The following is a 16,409-nucleotide window of genomic DNA, read 5'->3' on the forward strand; positions in this document are numbered from 1 at the left end:
AAAACCAACAAAACAACACAACCCCATCACCAGCTGGTCTGCAGTTGGCATTTCTTTGTCATCACACATATTCTCTGGCTATTATCTTTCCGTACAGGCTGGAACTGGACAGGCTGGGTCGCTGGGCTGATGCCAATGGGATGAGGTTCAACAAGTCCAAGTGCTGGGTTCTACACTTTGCCACAACAACCCCGGGCAATGCCGTGGGCTTGGGGCAGAGTGGTTGGAAGGCTGTGTGGAAGAGCATCCAGCACTGGGGATGCTGGTTGACGTGTGAGACAGCAGTGTGCCCAGGTGGCCATGAAGGCCAACAGCATCCTGCCTTCTATCAGAAATAGTGTTGCCAGCAGGAGCAGGAGGTGTTCGTCCCCCTGTACTCAGCTCTGGTGAGGCTGCACTTTGGGTACTGTGTTCAGTTTTGAGCCCCTCACTACAAGAAAGACATTGAGGCCATTGAGCATGTCCAGAGAAGGGCAACGAAGCTGTGATGGTCTGGAGCACAGGGCTTATGGGGAGTGGCTGCAGGAACCAGGATTGTTCAGTCTGGAGAAGAGGAGGTTCGGGGGAGACCTTATTGCTCTCTTCAACTCCCTGAGAGAAAGCTGTGGTGAGGTGGGGGTCAGTCTCTTCTCCTGTGTTTCTAGTGATAGCATGAGAGGCAGTGGCCTCACGCTGAACCAGGGGAGACTGAGGTTGCACATTAGGGAAAAACTTATCCAAAAGAGTGGTCAGGCACTGGAGCAAACTGCCCGAGGGGGAGTGGAGTCACCGTCCCTGAAGAAACATTTAGGTGTTGTACTAAGGGACATGGTTTAATGGGAGATACTGGTGGTAGGTGCATGGTTGGACTGGACTGCCTGATCTTCGAGGTCTTTCCCAACCTCAGTGGTTCCGTGATTCTGTGATTCCATCCACAGCATCCTGTCTTGAATGCCTTTTCATTTACACTTTCTAATACTTCCTTTGTATTTTTTTGTGCTTAATCACTTCTAAAAAAAAAAAAAAAGAGAGAGAGAGAGAGAGAGAGAGAAGGAGAGAAATACAAGGCTTAGAAAATATGAACTGGGGAGTGGAAAAAACTGCACGCCTGAATTTTTGTAGTGCTCATAGCATGTGATGGAAATCTTGTGAAGGAGCAGAAGTCACTCCTGAGTGCTCCCAGATCTTCCCTCTGTGAACGGTTTCAGCAACCAATATCTTTTTTCCTACTTTAAGTGAGACATGCTGTTGTTTAGCTTGAACTACCTGGGGTCTGCAATTCTGAAGAAGCTAATAAGAAATTTTTCTCCAGTTCTATTTTTGTATCTTACCCTTAGCACTGCGAGCCAGAGCTGTTCCTTCAAATGAACGTTTTTCTGTGTCACTGAGACATGGGTGAGCTGAAACAAACACAGGCAGTCCAAAGGAACAGCGAATCAAATAAATCACCAGAGCTCCTGACAGACAGGGAGAGACAAAGGGACAAAAACCAAACCGCGACACCACTCTTCAAGAACTGCAGTCTGCAGCAATTAAAAGCCACCCTTGCAAATAACAGCACTGAAAACTTCCGAGAGCTGAAATGTCAAATCTTAATGCGATTTGACTAAATTATCCCACGTAAATCCCAGTCAGAACGCAGCAAGCTGCTGCCAGGGGAGGGACCCCACTGCTGGCTGGGATGAGTGTCCCGCTCAGTCCCCAGCTTGGTGAGCTTGCACATGAAAGTGAGTCGGCACAACAGCTGTTTGTGCTCCTGTTTTTTTCCAAGAGCAGTAAATGAACAAGACTTCTCTGCACTGTGAATCTGTCAGGTCTAATGGAAGGCCAAGCCTGATTTAGAGTCAATTTGCTTAGAGCAAAGAAGCCTGAGCACCATAAATATCATGAACATCAAAGGAAACTAAGTGATGCTAGTGTGATACAGAGGACTGCTACAAAGGCAGGCTAAGGCTTCTACTTTAGTATATACAGCTATTTTTAAATTTTCTTAAAGTATTTCATTGTTGGTTTGCAACTTGAAGAGGTACTCAAACCAAAGGGCTGTAGGGGTGCAAGCAGCTGCTTCTGCTCTGCTCCAGTAGGCACCTGCCTGTAGGAGTGGCAAAGGCAGCATTGCACCAGGGTCGTTCCTCATGTGCAGCCCCTCTGCTGCAGGGCAGTGGCACTGAGCACCCATCTCCATCCCATTCTTCCCCGCACCCTCAGTCCTGTCAGCACCCATACAGACAGTGACAGCGTGAGCACCCAGGAGCGTGGTTCACCAGTTTGGACCAGCACAGGTGTGGTGAGAGGGCAGCAGGCATTCATTGCAGTATTGCATGGTTATTAAGCTATGTCACAGGGCAGCTGGGGAAAGAAGACTTTTCTGCGTTGCATCAGCCGAGTGCCCAGCCCTGGGGGATCTCATTAAAGGCAGGCAGCCTGCTCTGGACCACCAGACCAAAACAAGGTACTGATGGAGACTTGTTTCTCTCTGGTTCAGCTGTGTTGAGAAAGCCAGCATTCTGCAGAGAAAATCTCATTGAGAGCAATGCCAAATCTCCCTCAGTGGAGCATCCCACATCTGCCGTGCCTTTCTCTATGGCTCAGCTCCCTGCAGTGCAGAAAGCAAGAAGGCACCAGGGAGCTCCTCAACGAAGAATTTAAAGATGAATTCACTGCTCAGTAGCTTGGCTCTGCTCGTGTCCCTGTCCCCATCCAGTCTCTCGGAGATGCTGCAGGATGAGTGGTGACTGTGAAACCCTCACGAAGGAGTGGGAACTAATGGAATATTGCTATTTCTGGATCTGCCCATTAGAGAAGCTGTTCTGTGGTACACAGCATGCCAGTGCACTTTTAAAAAAATAAATAGGAACGAGGATATTAGCAGAGGAAGCATATGTGGCCCCAAGACCATGACTCATCGGGTTGAATCGACCAGCTGAGGTCAGCACTTCTACTTATCAGCTCTTAGTTGCAAATACGGTGATGGGGACTGTGATTCTATTACTTAAATTTTACATGCTGTGTAAAATACAGCAGTGATTAATGTCTGTTATGAAGGCAGCGAGCTGGCTGGATGTGCTGTTTTTAGATTTTGGAAGCTATTTCAAGGTCGAGAGGTTTCGTTTTCTTCCTAAAGTGGGTTTTCAGCGGACAAAGTGGGCTTCCTACAGATTTCAGTGTCTGTATTTATAGGCAATAAAAGGTATTTTGTGCTCTCATCAGCATCCAAAAACAGAGCCCAACCACAGCTTGTTGAGAAAACCCCACTAATTGCACTGCCACGGCCACATATCCTCTGAGCACTGCAGGACTGAGAAAGCGTTGCCTGTAAGCAGATGCCAAACAGGAGGCAAATTTGACAAAGATAGAAAACATTTCAATAGCGTGTTGTTGTTTTCTCTTTTGGCACCCCAAATTTTTGACACAAAGCATCTTCCTCTCCAGCCAGTCATTGGGTGCTGTGGGTGGGGGCCACGTATTTGCTCACACATTGCTGCGCTGAGGCCCAACCTCAGGCAGATGGTGGGAAACACCTCTCTGAGGAAGGCCCATTTCTGTGGCCAGGAGAACGCATGCAGAGCATTATACTGAATGGAAATAATCTCTCATCTCTGCTGTCTTATATACGAATCGTTGCCATTTGGTGTGAAATCTTCCCATTCTGGTTTTACGATCAGTTAAAACAATAAAATCAAAAGTCACAGGTAGTGCTTGATGGGATGGCAGCATTGCTCGCTGTCAAACACCCAGAAGCCCAGGTCAAATGCATCTGCACAGGAGAAAAATACCCTTCTTTTCTCAGTTTTTACCAGGAAACCATAGCACAAGAACTGGATGAGCCCTGAGCAGAATAGCAGCATTCCCTCCCCCGTAACTGTGTGGGGATAACTGTGTTTATCCCCATTTCCTAGCAGAGCTAAGTCAGCCCCCAGGGACTCACATCCCCATGCTGCCCTCCTCCACCCCACAGGCCTATGGTGCAGGGGGCTGAGTGCATCTGGCAAAGAAACCTCCTGGGTGAGGCAGCCCACCCTGGGGCACAGCCCTGGGAGCAGCTCCATCCATGCGCAGCCCACAGCCTCGTAGCAGTTGGGCTCAGCCACCAAAACATCCAAAACCTCCTCTAGGAACCCTGTAGGGCCACAGTAATTACAGACAGGCTGCGGCACTGGTTGGGGCTCTGCTGTAATTACCGTGAACAAAGATAAAACCCGCCAGCAGGCTCTCAAGCTATTGAGACCATGGCTCTGCTCTGCTCGGCATCGCTTTACACAGCTGCATCCCTCTGTAACCAATGTCAGCACCGTGTAGGGTTTATCCCACCTCACCTGCTCTCCAGTTCTTCCTTCTCTTCTCTTTTCTCTCTTTTCTTTTTTATTTTATAACAGCACGCTCCTGCGTGAGGCGTTTTTGTCGAGATCTTCCCCTCTAAAGCCTCCACTAGACACCACTTCCAAGGCTCACACTTACGGATTTCATTATTTCCCAGTGAAATTGCACACACCCCATCTCCCTTGAGCACCGAGGGAAGGTGATTTACCTGCTAATGTCAGCCTGATAATTTTGTGCTTAGGTTTGAGGCATCCTCTGCGGCCGTTCCTCCACTAAGTGCTCGCTCTCTTGAATTTTTCATGCCTAAGACATCTATGACTAAGGCACCCAGAAAGATTATTCTTTTTTAAATACAGGTTAGCTAGTCTTTTATTTGATTTGTGTGGGTGTTATTTCACTCAGCGCTTCGGCGTCTTCTGACCCACTTACAGGCTGAAACAGGCTCCCATGAACTTTCATGTCTTTATACTCAGGTTGCTCTGAACTTACAGAAAAGCCTCTGAGGCAACCCTATCCTTGAGTTTTAAATCCAAAACGGCTCTTCTCAGCAAATGACTGAAAATATACTACAGCAGCTCAATCCACAATTCGCATGAGCCATGAGGGCCGAGTGGGATCTCAGCAGTGTTTATGGCGCTGGGTTTACCAGGAGGGATGGGAAGCACCAGGGGCTGTCTCGAGCATTTTCAGCCTCATGAAATCTCACATCCTACATCCAAGGGGGTGATGGAAGCAGCACGGAGCCTATCCGGGATTCTCCCACTCTCCAAAGCCCATCTGCTCCTTGACCACCCCAAAATCCTGCCCCGGGCAGGAGAGGGCAATGGGTGACCACCTCACACCAACACACCTTTGGAAGAAGCTTAGGAGAAAAGAACTTCTACCCCAAAACAAATGTCGTTGTGTGGAGCTCTGCTGGAGCCTGGCAGTTTTATTTTCCTGGTATAATCATGTCAGTGTGACTTGTCTACTCTTCTGTACTGATATGCCCTTAAGGAATTGAAGCTGTTCAGTCTGGTTTTGAAAACATTGTGAAGTGACTTAATTACAATATAAATGCATCTTCATAGGGAAAATAGCACAGTGTAACAGCTGGGAGTTACACTTGGCAGACCAGCCTTAGAAATGTAGGACAATTCCATGATATCGGCACTGATTTAACCCTGTACAAATAAAACTACCCAAGCGTGAAACAGAAGATATGCAAGGCTCCCAATCTCTTGGTATGCTCGCATCAAGGCAGGACGTCTCACCAGAAAACCTGATGTAGCCAAAACACAGGACCCAGAGTGGGGAACAGATACAGGATTTGGTTAGGAGACTGGATGAGACTCAGTCCCCCTCCTCCTTCAAGGTGCCCTTCGTTAGCAGCCACTGCACAGGCAGCTGTGGCCTCAGGAAGGAACCCAGCTATTTCAGATAGCAATGCAAGGGAAGACGTGGCTAAGCAGAAATATCCCAGTGACTCTCCACAACCTAGGATATGGACTTGTGTGTTCTGCTATGCATTTCAGTGCCGAGAGCTGCAATGTAGCTGGTCACAGAGGAAAGCTAACAAGCCACTTATTCAGAGAAAACAGGGGAAGGAGACCATAATTTGCCTCTCCCATCCTAGAAATAATGAGCACCAAAGGTGAGGTCGCGTATTAGATATGTGAGCAATCTAAATATGAGGCCCTTACTGAACCATGAGCAAGGTCAGTACTGAAATAAAAGATAGCTGGTTATAAATGACCTCGTGTCCACATAGAAAAAGCCATTAAAAGAATCACTGTCGTTGCTTCACATTAGCTGTGACTCAGTGCAGACAGAAAGCAAGAATGAAAGTGCTTGTTAGTTCCTAAAGAAACCCAGAACACCTACATACTTTAATTACACAGCTATGAGTGCATTTAATTAAATTAAAAAACAATTACCACAATTTACAATATGAATCAACACTTCAGCCAACTGTGATTGCAGCTGAGTTTGCTTTTTGACCCCTGTCTTGTTGATTCTCCTGGCTGTTCAGTGGTCCTAGCTGATGTTCTTTATAGCAGAGCTCCAAAAGAGAGCAGTTCCATGGGTGCTCTGGCTGTTTATTTCTGGAGTGAGACGAGCCTTTTTCTCTTCCTGAGGGACATTGGATGGAGGTGGCAATTTGTTTTTTGGCTTTTGTAAAGTTGATTTGAAAATGAAGCGATGCCAAGAGCCTGCATTGAAAACCATGATGTGAATGGGAGTCTTGTGATACACCGGTACGTGAAGAGAGACCCCCACATCAGAAAAATATCACGCTGCAGCACTAAGTTCCATGATGCCTATTCATAAGTATGGGTGGGTATTCAATAGGGGAGGCAAGTATTTCACTGGTGTAGATGCATGATTCTGTATTTGAAGGAAGTGACAGATGCGTACATCGGCTGAAAATATCCTGGAAATTCATGCTTTTGCAAAACAGTTTCTCACTTTCTTTTGTTTAGCAGCAGTATCTACAATAGGAATCCTTTCCACACAAGAGACAAATGCCTGAAGTAGATAAACAACTATATTAATAACACCCATGCACTTGAGTGGCTTTGCATGTCTTGGCTTAAGCTATTCCAGCAGCCGTGGCTGGAGGTGCAGAACCTTTCTCCCCAGCAGACACCTGAGGAAGTTCAGCAAGGAGAAGTGGAGCCCTGTATGGGCAGTGGAAAAAACCAATCGCATCTGCCTGTTGGCCCAGTTTTAAGATTCTCCTTGTCCCTCTAAATGGAAGCTCTTCCATCTGGTGCATCGACGACTCTGCCCTAACTTAATATCATCCACAGGTTTTCCAGAGATGCGTGTTTCTCCTCATGTGGCTAATGAACCTATAGAGAAATACTAGCCCCAGTCTACTACAGGAGCCCGGTGGCCAAGCCAGTTCTCACCTCACCTCACAGTCCGGCCTTCCAGCTCATGCTTTCATAGCGTCCTTATGAGAGTGCTGTGGAGATGGTGCTGAAAGCCTCACCGACACTGGGTGGTCTGATATTCAGTGCCCCCTGAGCCAGGCATTTCATCACAGGAGGTAACTGAGGTGGTCAGGCACAGTTTGCACTTAGTAAATCTTTGACCAATCCCAGGCACCTTCCACTCTGTTACACATTTGGAAAAGGACTCAAGAGGACATAGTTCCTGTGTGTGCCCAGCACTGGAGACAAGTCTGACTGTGCTTACGTTCCCTGTCCTACAGACAGGCATAACATTGGTCTTTTCTCTGACCCAAGGACCTCCTTGAGCCTCTGTGAGCTCAGCATCACTCTCAGCCCCCTGGGTAAAACCCATTGCTTTACCTCAAGGATCTCCACATACTCAAGCTGTGTTTTCCTCTGGCTGCCCCCTCCATCCCAAGCTGTCAGGACTCTAATTTAAGATTTTCTGTCAATTTACATCAGCATTTTCCATGATTGATATTTACTGTCTCCCTCATTTGTTGATGAACCCGTGGCATTCACCCATGCAACTGGCATACAGACCTGCAGGCTGAGGTTGCATGTTCATGGGAGAGGAGACAAGCGTGGAAGAGAGCAGCCTGAGGGGCAGCCTGGGCAGCCTTGGCTGCTCATCTGAGACCGGCCAGCAGCACATCTGCAAGCCCCAGGGAGCCCAGAGACAGGTAGAAGAGCTGGGACTCGTCTGACTGTACAGCCAAGGGGCTGAGGGCTGAGCAGTCTTGAATCCCACCGTTACCATTACCATAACCCCTCGGGGCGAATGCTTGGATTTCTGAACTCTTTTCAATGCGGCTGATAAAAATTGCCTGCAAGATATGCTAAGAGCAGGATAGTCACCAGCCTGCTCCTTCCTTTAGTTACACTTCAATTTAAGATGGAGCAATGGGTGTTTCTTTCCATCATTGTGAAGGGTAAACAAAAATACACCATACATTTCTGCAGCTTGCAGCTTTCTGTCCTTAAGCCTTACACTAATATTCAGCCATACGTGAACCTGGCAGCATATTCTCTACAAAAGGAGGGGGGAAAAGAGGTTACTTCAGCAACATCAAAAGAAAGCTGCCTTCTCTCACAGACAAATGTAAGAAGTTATCTTAAATGCCTATCTGTGAACACTGTGTACAAATTCCCTTGCACATCAGCCCACAAAAAGGGGATCTGGTATCTCTTCGGCAGTGTGTCAGATTTGGGTATGTTAAAATACACGTAAATCTTCAGCTAGATTGCTCTGAGATTGCGCTGGTGCCTAACATCAGGCAACATATCTGCAGCAAGCAATTTATTAGTGCAGCAATTTTAGCTCCATTTCCTGCTTGCAACACGTCCAACAGTCAGCCCCCAGTTGTTATTCCCAATGTGTTTATAATTCCTTTTTATTCCAGCCTGTTTTATTTGTATGTATTCCAGCCCATGGAAGGTCACACGCACTCCCCATGTCAAGCACAACCGCTCACTCCCCAGACGCGGTGCTTTCCTGGATGGCTGGAACTTCTGTGAGCAGCCTCTGTTCCTCTCCCACGCAGCCAGGAGCACACCCCGCACATCTGCAGCGTGCTGACCAGCGGTGCTTCAGCCAGACCCCTTTATGCACAGCTCTCCGGCTTCCTCCGCTGTGCTCAGAGAAACACTTTGGCCCTCAACCTCTCCCTGGTGCATGCAGGACAGGATCCCAGCAAGAGTAAGCTCCAGCAGAAGATGCCCGCGTTCACCGCAGGGCTGGCACGGCTCACAGTCTGCCCGGACCAGCAGCAGCGCTGCGTCACCAGAGGAGGCAAGACTTCCTCACCTCTGGCCCAGGGCCAAATCCACTTTCACACGGGTGTGGGCAAAGAGCAATAACGCAGGCATCCATAGAAGATCTTTTCGAAACGCCACTAAGAGCACTGCATAAGAAACTGCCTCGGGAAACTCGTGCCTTTGCAGGAGGGGAAGCCCTCTTTGACCCATTTTTGTTCAGACACCGATGTGACTTCTCCATCAATTGACTTCTCCATGGTTGAGGTGGGTTACTGTGAACTGCTGCCTGGATAAAGGGCCTGGGTGGCTAAATTCCTTCTCCAAGTCCTCTGAACATAGGATCTGAGATTTTAATGGTGTGTGGGCGTTGTTCTGCTCAGCACTGCAAAACATACCCATGGCTTAGGTAAACCTTTCAGAAGTGACTGAAATTCAGGAGTCAGAACAGAATTTTAAAAGCTGGTTCTAACATGATTCCATTTGAAAAGGCAGAAAACAAAGAAGGACCCATACAGATACCCTGATAGTGGCAAAGCAAGGTTACAAACACTCTGCCATTTGGCTTTACAATAGGCCACCGAAGGCTTCTCATCGCATCTATCGAGGGAAAAAGGAAAAAGGGGAAACATACAAAAGAAAGGAACTTTGTCTACATCCTCACTGCAAGAGAAATTTAATAAGGAGACAACAAGTCCTTAGAACACTGACTCAGAAACAAGATCTACTTACATTACAGAAGTGCCAAGAGTCACATTAGTCAGCTGCAAGTCCTCCCTCTGCTGCACAGACAATAGCTTGCTGTTGAAGCAAGCAGTGAGCAGTGTCAATGTAAATTAAATCATTTTTTTCTTCATCTTATGAAATCGTACCTTGCAAGCTATACCAGAAGGCCAGCTGCTTCAGTTCAGCCACAGAGCCAGCTAGCACAGACAAAGCTATTTGTTGGAGGGGAGACTGCTCAAACCATCAGCTGGAGAAGGGGTAAAAGCAATTCTGAGGACAAGGTGATGGAAAGATGAGCTCAAGGTGGCTCTAAATCTGAAAGCAATAATAAAAGTTTAAAATGAAAAGGCAAGACTGACAACATCTGAGGCTGTAAGTCAGTACAGATTGCTTGTGAGCACCAAAGAGGAACTGATGGCGATACACAGAAAGGAACAGAAGACCAGGTGCCAAAGTCAAGAGAGAAAAAACCTCGGAACAGCGAACGGCCTGAAAGCTCAGATGGGTTGTGGGGAGAAGAAGAAAAAAAAAGCTACAAGGCATCAGCATTTCTTTCCCTACTTTTTCCACTGCTGTGTAAGCCAGCTTACAACTGCATACACAAGTTTCTCCTACTTCTGAGTCAGAAGGCATTTCTTCAGTTCTGCACAGGCTTCACGATGCTGCTCTGTAGAAAGGAGAGCAAGAACTGGTGGGAGGAAACCCCAGATGTTGTCCAGAGCACAGGCAGTGGTTCTGTCCTTGCATCTTCCCCACGCAAAGAGCCTGCCTTCCTACCCAAGGCCCCCCTGAAATCTCACTCTGATAATTTAACACTCAGAAAGCACTTGGCTGCAACTCTTCTCCTGAGTAATTGTGTCATTGTACACATTCAGCATTGCCACAGAATAAATGAGTTGCTCTCGTGAAACACCTTCTTCTCTGTCAAGGCAGACACAACAGGCTCTGACTTCCCTATGTGCTGAAAGACCAGTTTATGCAGAATTGATGCTTTAATGAAAATCTGAAAAGTTCTACTTCCCAAACTGGTAAAGACCAAAACCTTAACACTTGTGACCTACCCAACAAATGAATGAAAAGTCCGTTGGGTATGACGTGCATGTGATACACATTAACCATTTGCAGTTGATAGCTTGAAAGGGTGCTTTATTTTGATTGAGTACAGATTCAGTTCACAGAGAACACATCAGTTAATACATATCTTCACTTCGTAGGAGAAATGGGCATGAACACAAGCACTCAGTCAACAGTCTGTTATAGCCAAATTATGCAACTTGTACCTTGAAAGCATCATGCATGAGTTTTCACTAAAACCCCATATAGGAGCACTGTAGTCATCTCTAGAAACATAGAGGAGGTCAATCTCAAGGACTGTGAAATTAATTGCATATGTATACATCACTCGTGAATTTATCCTTCAAAATCCGGGTTTTGACATTAACATGGAAGTGTGTTTTAAAAGAATGAGTCCCTGAATAACATCTTTCCCCTTGAGGTTCAAGATCTTCAGCGTACAGCTAGCAGCCTTCACTTCAAGCAGCCAGTGAGAGCTGGAACCCAAGCAGCCAAAACTCCCTTAAAACCAAACTTGTGAGCTGCAGCTGCAAACAGGAAGAAGGGTACCTGGATCTCAGCAGAACAAAGCAGTCTCCACATTGAACCATTTTATTAGAACGTGATATAGTAATGAAGGCAAGGCTGTTTGCCAAATCAGTCCCTATTAACCTACTGAACTTACCGCCATTGTTAGCCTTAAGGTTTGGTGGCACTTGGACTTGAAGACTCCAAAGCTCTTCTATTTCCCCTATGTACCCAGCTTCATATCAGGCAACCTAGCAGAAGATTCTGTCGCTCATCACAAACCACTCAGTACTGATACCAGACCTATCCAACAGCTCTCTGTGACAAGTTCCCTTATCACACAGGTTCTACCTTGAAGGAAAAGCAAGGAGCTAAGTACTGTAGGGAGTCCACATCTGCACGCGTGTGTGTATGGGGAGGGGACACGACCTCTCTCCAGAGGCGGTTAAAGAGAAGTGACATATCTAGACATGCTGGCTCAAAAGCAGACAAAAGCCCTGAATGTGGGGCATCCTAACATGAAACATGGCAGAAACATAACAAGCACAGAACGAAGATGAAAGATGAGAGGGCAGAAAGCGAATTATGAAGGATGTCGTCAGACCAAAACGTTTTGTTACAGCTTTTTAAAGCTGTTTTAGAAGTTGTGTGCACTCAACCTGCTTCTGAGTGCTCAACTGTTTTTCTGACTTTTGCAACTAATTTATTCTCTCCTCTCAAAGAGCTCCAAAATACAAGAAGACATCACCAGGGACACAATGAAAGCAGTGGAATAGCAAATACTACCAAGCACAGAAAGTATTCTGTAAGCTGTCAAATATAAGAGCAACACAGTAATCTTCATTTTTCCTCCACTTGTAAACAATCAAGGCTTGGAAAATGTTTAAAATAATTATCTAAGCTGCAAGTTCATGCCCAAGCTCCTCAAAGTTTTAAACAGCATCTTACAACTGAGAAAACACTGTTTGTCTTTTTATTTGTAAACCAGAGTTTGAAATACTTTACAATATCCTTGTAATTTCATTTTTTCCCCCCTAAAGAAACAGCATTTAAGTACTGAATGAACAGAGTGGTGTTAGATGTTAAGGACCATGTTTTTAAAATCTTTATTAAAAAAATGTAGTAATGATGAATTTAATTTGTATTTTAAACTAGGCTACGTAAGCATCTAAATGATTTGAAATGAAGTGCAAAATTGGAAGTCCAGTCACAGATGAAGCTGTAGAGTTGTGCTCACGACAGAAGAGGACTACCTGGGCAGGCACAGCTGCACGCTCACAAGCTAACTCTGCCTGTCTCAGTCATGAACGCTGCAGCTCTGAGCAACACCACTGATCAGGTCAGTTTGATCTACGCAATATAGACTCACCCTTTCTAATAAGAAGGATATTAACTAAAGCTTTCAGTTAAGCAGTAAAACCTTTCTAATTAGCAACAGAAAATAAAAATGACATGCTTGCTCTGTTTCAGGCACTTTCAAGATCATAGTTTATTTACTGTAGGTAAAAAGCTAGTATACAGATTAAGAGATCCCTTAAATTTCAACTCTACAGTTATACACCATCTAGTATTCTTGCTCTGAATATTAACCAATAACGTTTCTAAACACCTGTAAGCCCCGCTATAAATCTGCGTTATGAGGAAAAAATATATATATAAATCAATGCTTATTTGTTCAATGCATAATATTTACACTGTGAAACCAGTGGGAGATGTAACAAGGAGTGGTAAAGAGGCAATAAATTTTAAAAAGCCGAAGTTGTATATACTTGTTGTTGTTTTTCCCCCCCCCCACAATAGTGTGCTAATCAGCATAATTGTATACAAAAATTAAAATGAGTGTCCCATTACAGAAATCTTAATCATCCAAACTGCAGTCATTACTTGCAAACCACTTACATGCAACACCTGCTAGGGCTGACTTCACTTTAAAGTGTAAAACAGATTATGACATTTAGACAAACATTAACTTGCATACAAACAGAATCAAAAACTGCACTCAAGAACTGTACTGGTCACAAGCCTCTTCCATACAGGAGGGGAAAGAAAAACAAACACCTAACAATGGCAGAAAGTGGTCTCCTTCTGTACACTAATTATCAAAGGCAATGTATAGACTGAGAATATCTGGATGGCAAACTCTGTAGACACTGGAAACAAAAAGCTTTCACATACATGCTCTTTCTGAGAGGCCTTTCTTTCCAACAGATGGCAACAACTGACAGCAAGTAAGGGGCACCAGGCGTACAACTAAATAGATCTTGCAAAATACTAAGATGGGGCAGTTGTTAATATACAACTTGAACTATATATACAATATAACGGAATGTATTCCATCCCAGAACTGGTTTATGAAATAACTGGACCTTTCTACACTAGCCTTGCGACTCACCTATCATTCTAATGAAAGTATAAGTACACGAGAGACTTACGTGAAAAGTAAAATTTTATAGGGCATCTTCACAGGAACTACTGACGAAGCCGCTTAATGGAATTTCTGCTTTTAAAGTAATTTTGTTAGACATAATTGAAAAAAAGGTCTGCGTATAAAATGCCCTGACAGACACTTCAACATAGAGCTTTGGTGATTTAAAAAGGCCCTTTTTGATCTGTTATGAATCGTACTGCAGAAGTACTGATGCATGCACACATCTGTGTCAGCTGAGACTAGTGATCCAATTGCATGCACATTTCCTCGAGGTGCTTTCCATGTTAAACCACTTCAGTAACAATAAAATGAAAAATGGAGTAACCAAAATACTTCAGATAACTCCTACTTAACAGGAAATGAAATGCCAATATGGCAGTAAAACCTTTTTCTGTTGTTGTTTTTAACAGGAAGGTCTCTTGTACCAGCAGAATCCTTTATAGAGATGCACAGAGAAGGAAGGAATACACCACTTATAATCCCCATTAAACAAGAGCTGATTCATCATGTGAGAAGGTACAAATTACAGAAAATATGAATAGTCAATAGAAGAGAAACAACTGGTTTACATGAAAGAAAAGAGAACACTTCAGTCTGATTGCAGTTATTTTGTGAAAGCTGCTACAACAGCCCACAGAACCTCATTTGTGTTGGCTTTCATACATTCAACCTCAGGGTCTAAATCCAGAAGCTGCCGCACTCTCTTTGTGGCTAAATCATACTGCTCATCCAAAAGGGGGGCAAAAGCGTTCTCCAGAACATCTGAAGCATGGGCTAAATAAACGAGTGCCAGCAAGCGCTTGTCCATGCGGTGGGGGTCATTCACCCATTTGTCAAGAACTGCCTCTTGAACCTTCTTGATGAGGCGCTGTTTGATGTTGTTGTTGGTGAGAGGATGCGTAGTCATGTCAAAAAGAAGGAAGTTCTGTTTCTCTGTTGTCAGTACACCTTTTTCCACTAGATTTTTAGCTAACCGTTCGCGGACATTTCGTAACTGGTAGTGCAACTTTAATGGGTTCCATGTTTCACCTAAAAAAAAAAAACAAACAAAAAAGCTAGTCAGGCAAAAACTAAGCTGAACTATCACAGTGATTTTTTTCCTAGTAGTGCAGAATGAGCTGTCAAACTCATAAAGCTGACTACTACAGTAAGATAGTGTGGTCATGTCAGCATTTCTCTGATCTCTGACCTATCCAGATACATACATAAGGACAGAAACCATGAGAACAAATCTGAAGAGTTTCAGGGTACGTTTAAAGTTGGGATTAAATGCTAGCTAAGTCATGCCTTGACCAAGGATATGATAAATAAGCACTGTTGTACTGATGAAGAACAATCACAAAGTTTTAGTAGTAACAACAAAAACATCTATTGTTTACAATTTAAAAAGCACTTCCTCCAGCCTTGTCCATTTAGAACAGAATAGTTGGGTAGGAAGGAACCTTCCAAGCTTGTCTAGACCGGTTCCCGGACTTCTTCTGGGCTAACCAAAACTTAGAACATATTTGTCTGCTTCCAGTATTTATCAATTCACTGGAAGAACTGTCAACGCCATTCTTTCTGCCATAAAGACAAGCTTATGTGTAACTATCCTACGTAACTCTGGTTTTTCTATTTTCTCAAGTTTATGCTCTTCCCTCCATTTCCACTCCTCTCGAGGGCACTTCAGAGCACATGTATGCACCTAAGAGAAGGGAATTTTTAAATCACAAAGTATGTCAACAGCTGCATATGAAGCTGAAGTTGTTAAGCACTGAGAAATCCATCTTTGTTTAAAAGTTTACTTCACCTAAAATTTTTAGGTCCAGCTTACCTCAGTGTTTCAGCATTAAGACCTCCTCCTGATATTAAAAAGCCGTTGCACTTTTACAGGTGAGGAAAGAAACAGCATTGAACATTTCTTATACAGAAGCAATTCTTCCATAAAAATATAACAACTTCTACAGCAGTGTATTTCTATTTTTTGGTGAATTTTCAATAATAATAAATAAAAACACAGAATAATTTAAGTCTTTCCCACTCAGTGCAAGTTGACAAACTGTATGCAAGTAACAGTCAAGTCAAGTATACAAATGGGGTGACACCAACTGCATAGTAAAAGCTAAGTCCTGTAGGTCCCACTCGTTACTGCTGCGGGATTTTCCAGCTTGACCATGAATGAAACTATCACACACCATCACCCCCGAAAGGCAGTGTTCTTTCAGCATTCCACAGAGCAAATGTTTCTTCCTAGATGCTTCTAAATCTGATAGGTGGATGTGCCTGTGATAATAAATATTAGTACTATGGTGACACCTTGTGACCAACCCTCACCACTACACATTTATTCCAATACAGATGGATATTTGTTTTTTCTGCAGGGAGACTTGGTTTTTTGACCCAAACTTCTGTATTCCCTACACTTGCCTCTCTTTGAGGTTATCTTATAAGCAACACCGGCCTAGCAAATGTAGCTTCAAACATCCATATAAAGAATTCCACAATGGCTTTGAACTCACATGCACTAGAAACAGAAGCAGTATTCTTTCAGTTCTGATAACGATGGCTGGAATAACTGTTTTCCCAGGATCAGGCGCCAGAGTAAAGAATTCATTAAAAATATTCTTCAAAGAGCAGTTCTCAACTATGAGAAACGCAAAGTACCATAATGCCATTGAAGAACCAGTAATTAAACACTCATG

At 44.4% G+C, this 16,409-nt stretch overlaps 1 protein-coding gene across 1 annotated transcript in view; it reads right to left on the reverse strand.

Annotated features, from left to right (window-relative positions):
- Nucleotides 1-10,848: 10,848 nt before the first annotated feature.
- The window catches only part of GOLPH3 (golgi phosphoprotein 3), a 32,307-nt gene continuing 26,746 nt past the window's right edge, over nucleotides 10,849-16,409 (reverse strand). The window contains exon 4 of the mRNA XM_424995.8: nucleotides 10,849-14,757. Coding sequence (XP_424995.3) covers nucleotides 14,333-14,757 — 425 coding nt within the window. The 3' untranslated portion in view covers nucleotides 10,849-14,332. The remainder of the gene's footprint in view (nucleotides 14,758-16,409) is intronic.

Source organism: Gallus gallus, chromosome Z (assembly GCF_016699485.2).
Source record: "Gallus gallus isolate bGalGal1 chromosome Z, bGalGal1.mat.broiler.GRCg7b, whole genome shotgun sequence".
NCBI classification, from domain to species: domain Eukaryota; kingdom Metazoa; phylum Chordata; class Aves; order Galliformes; family Phasianidae; genus Gallus; species Gallus gallus.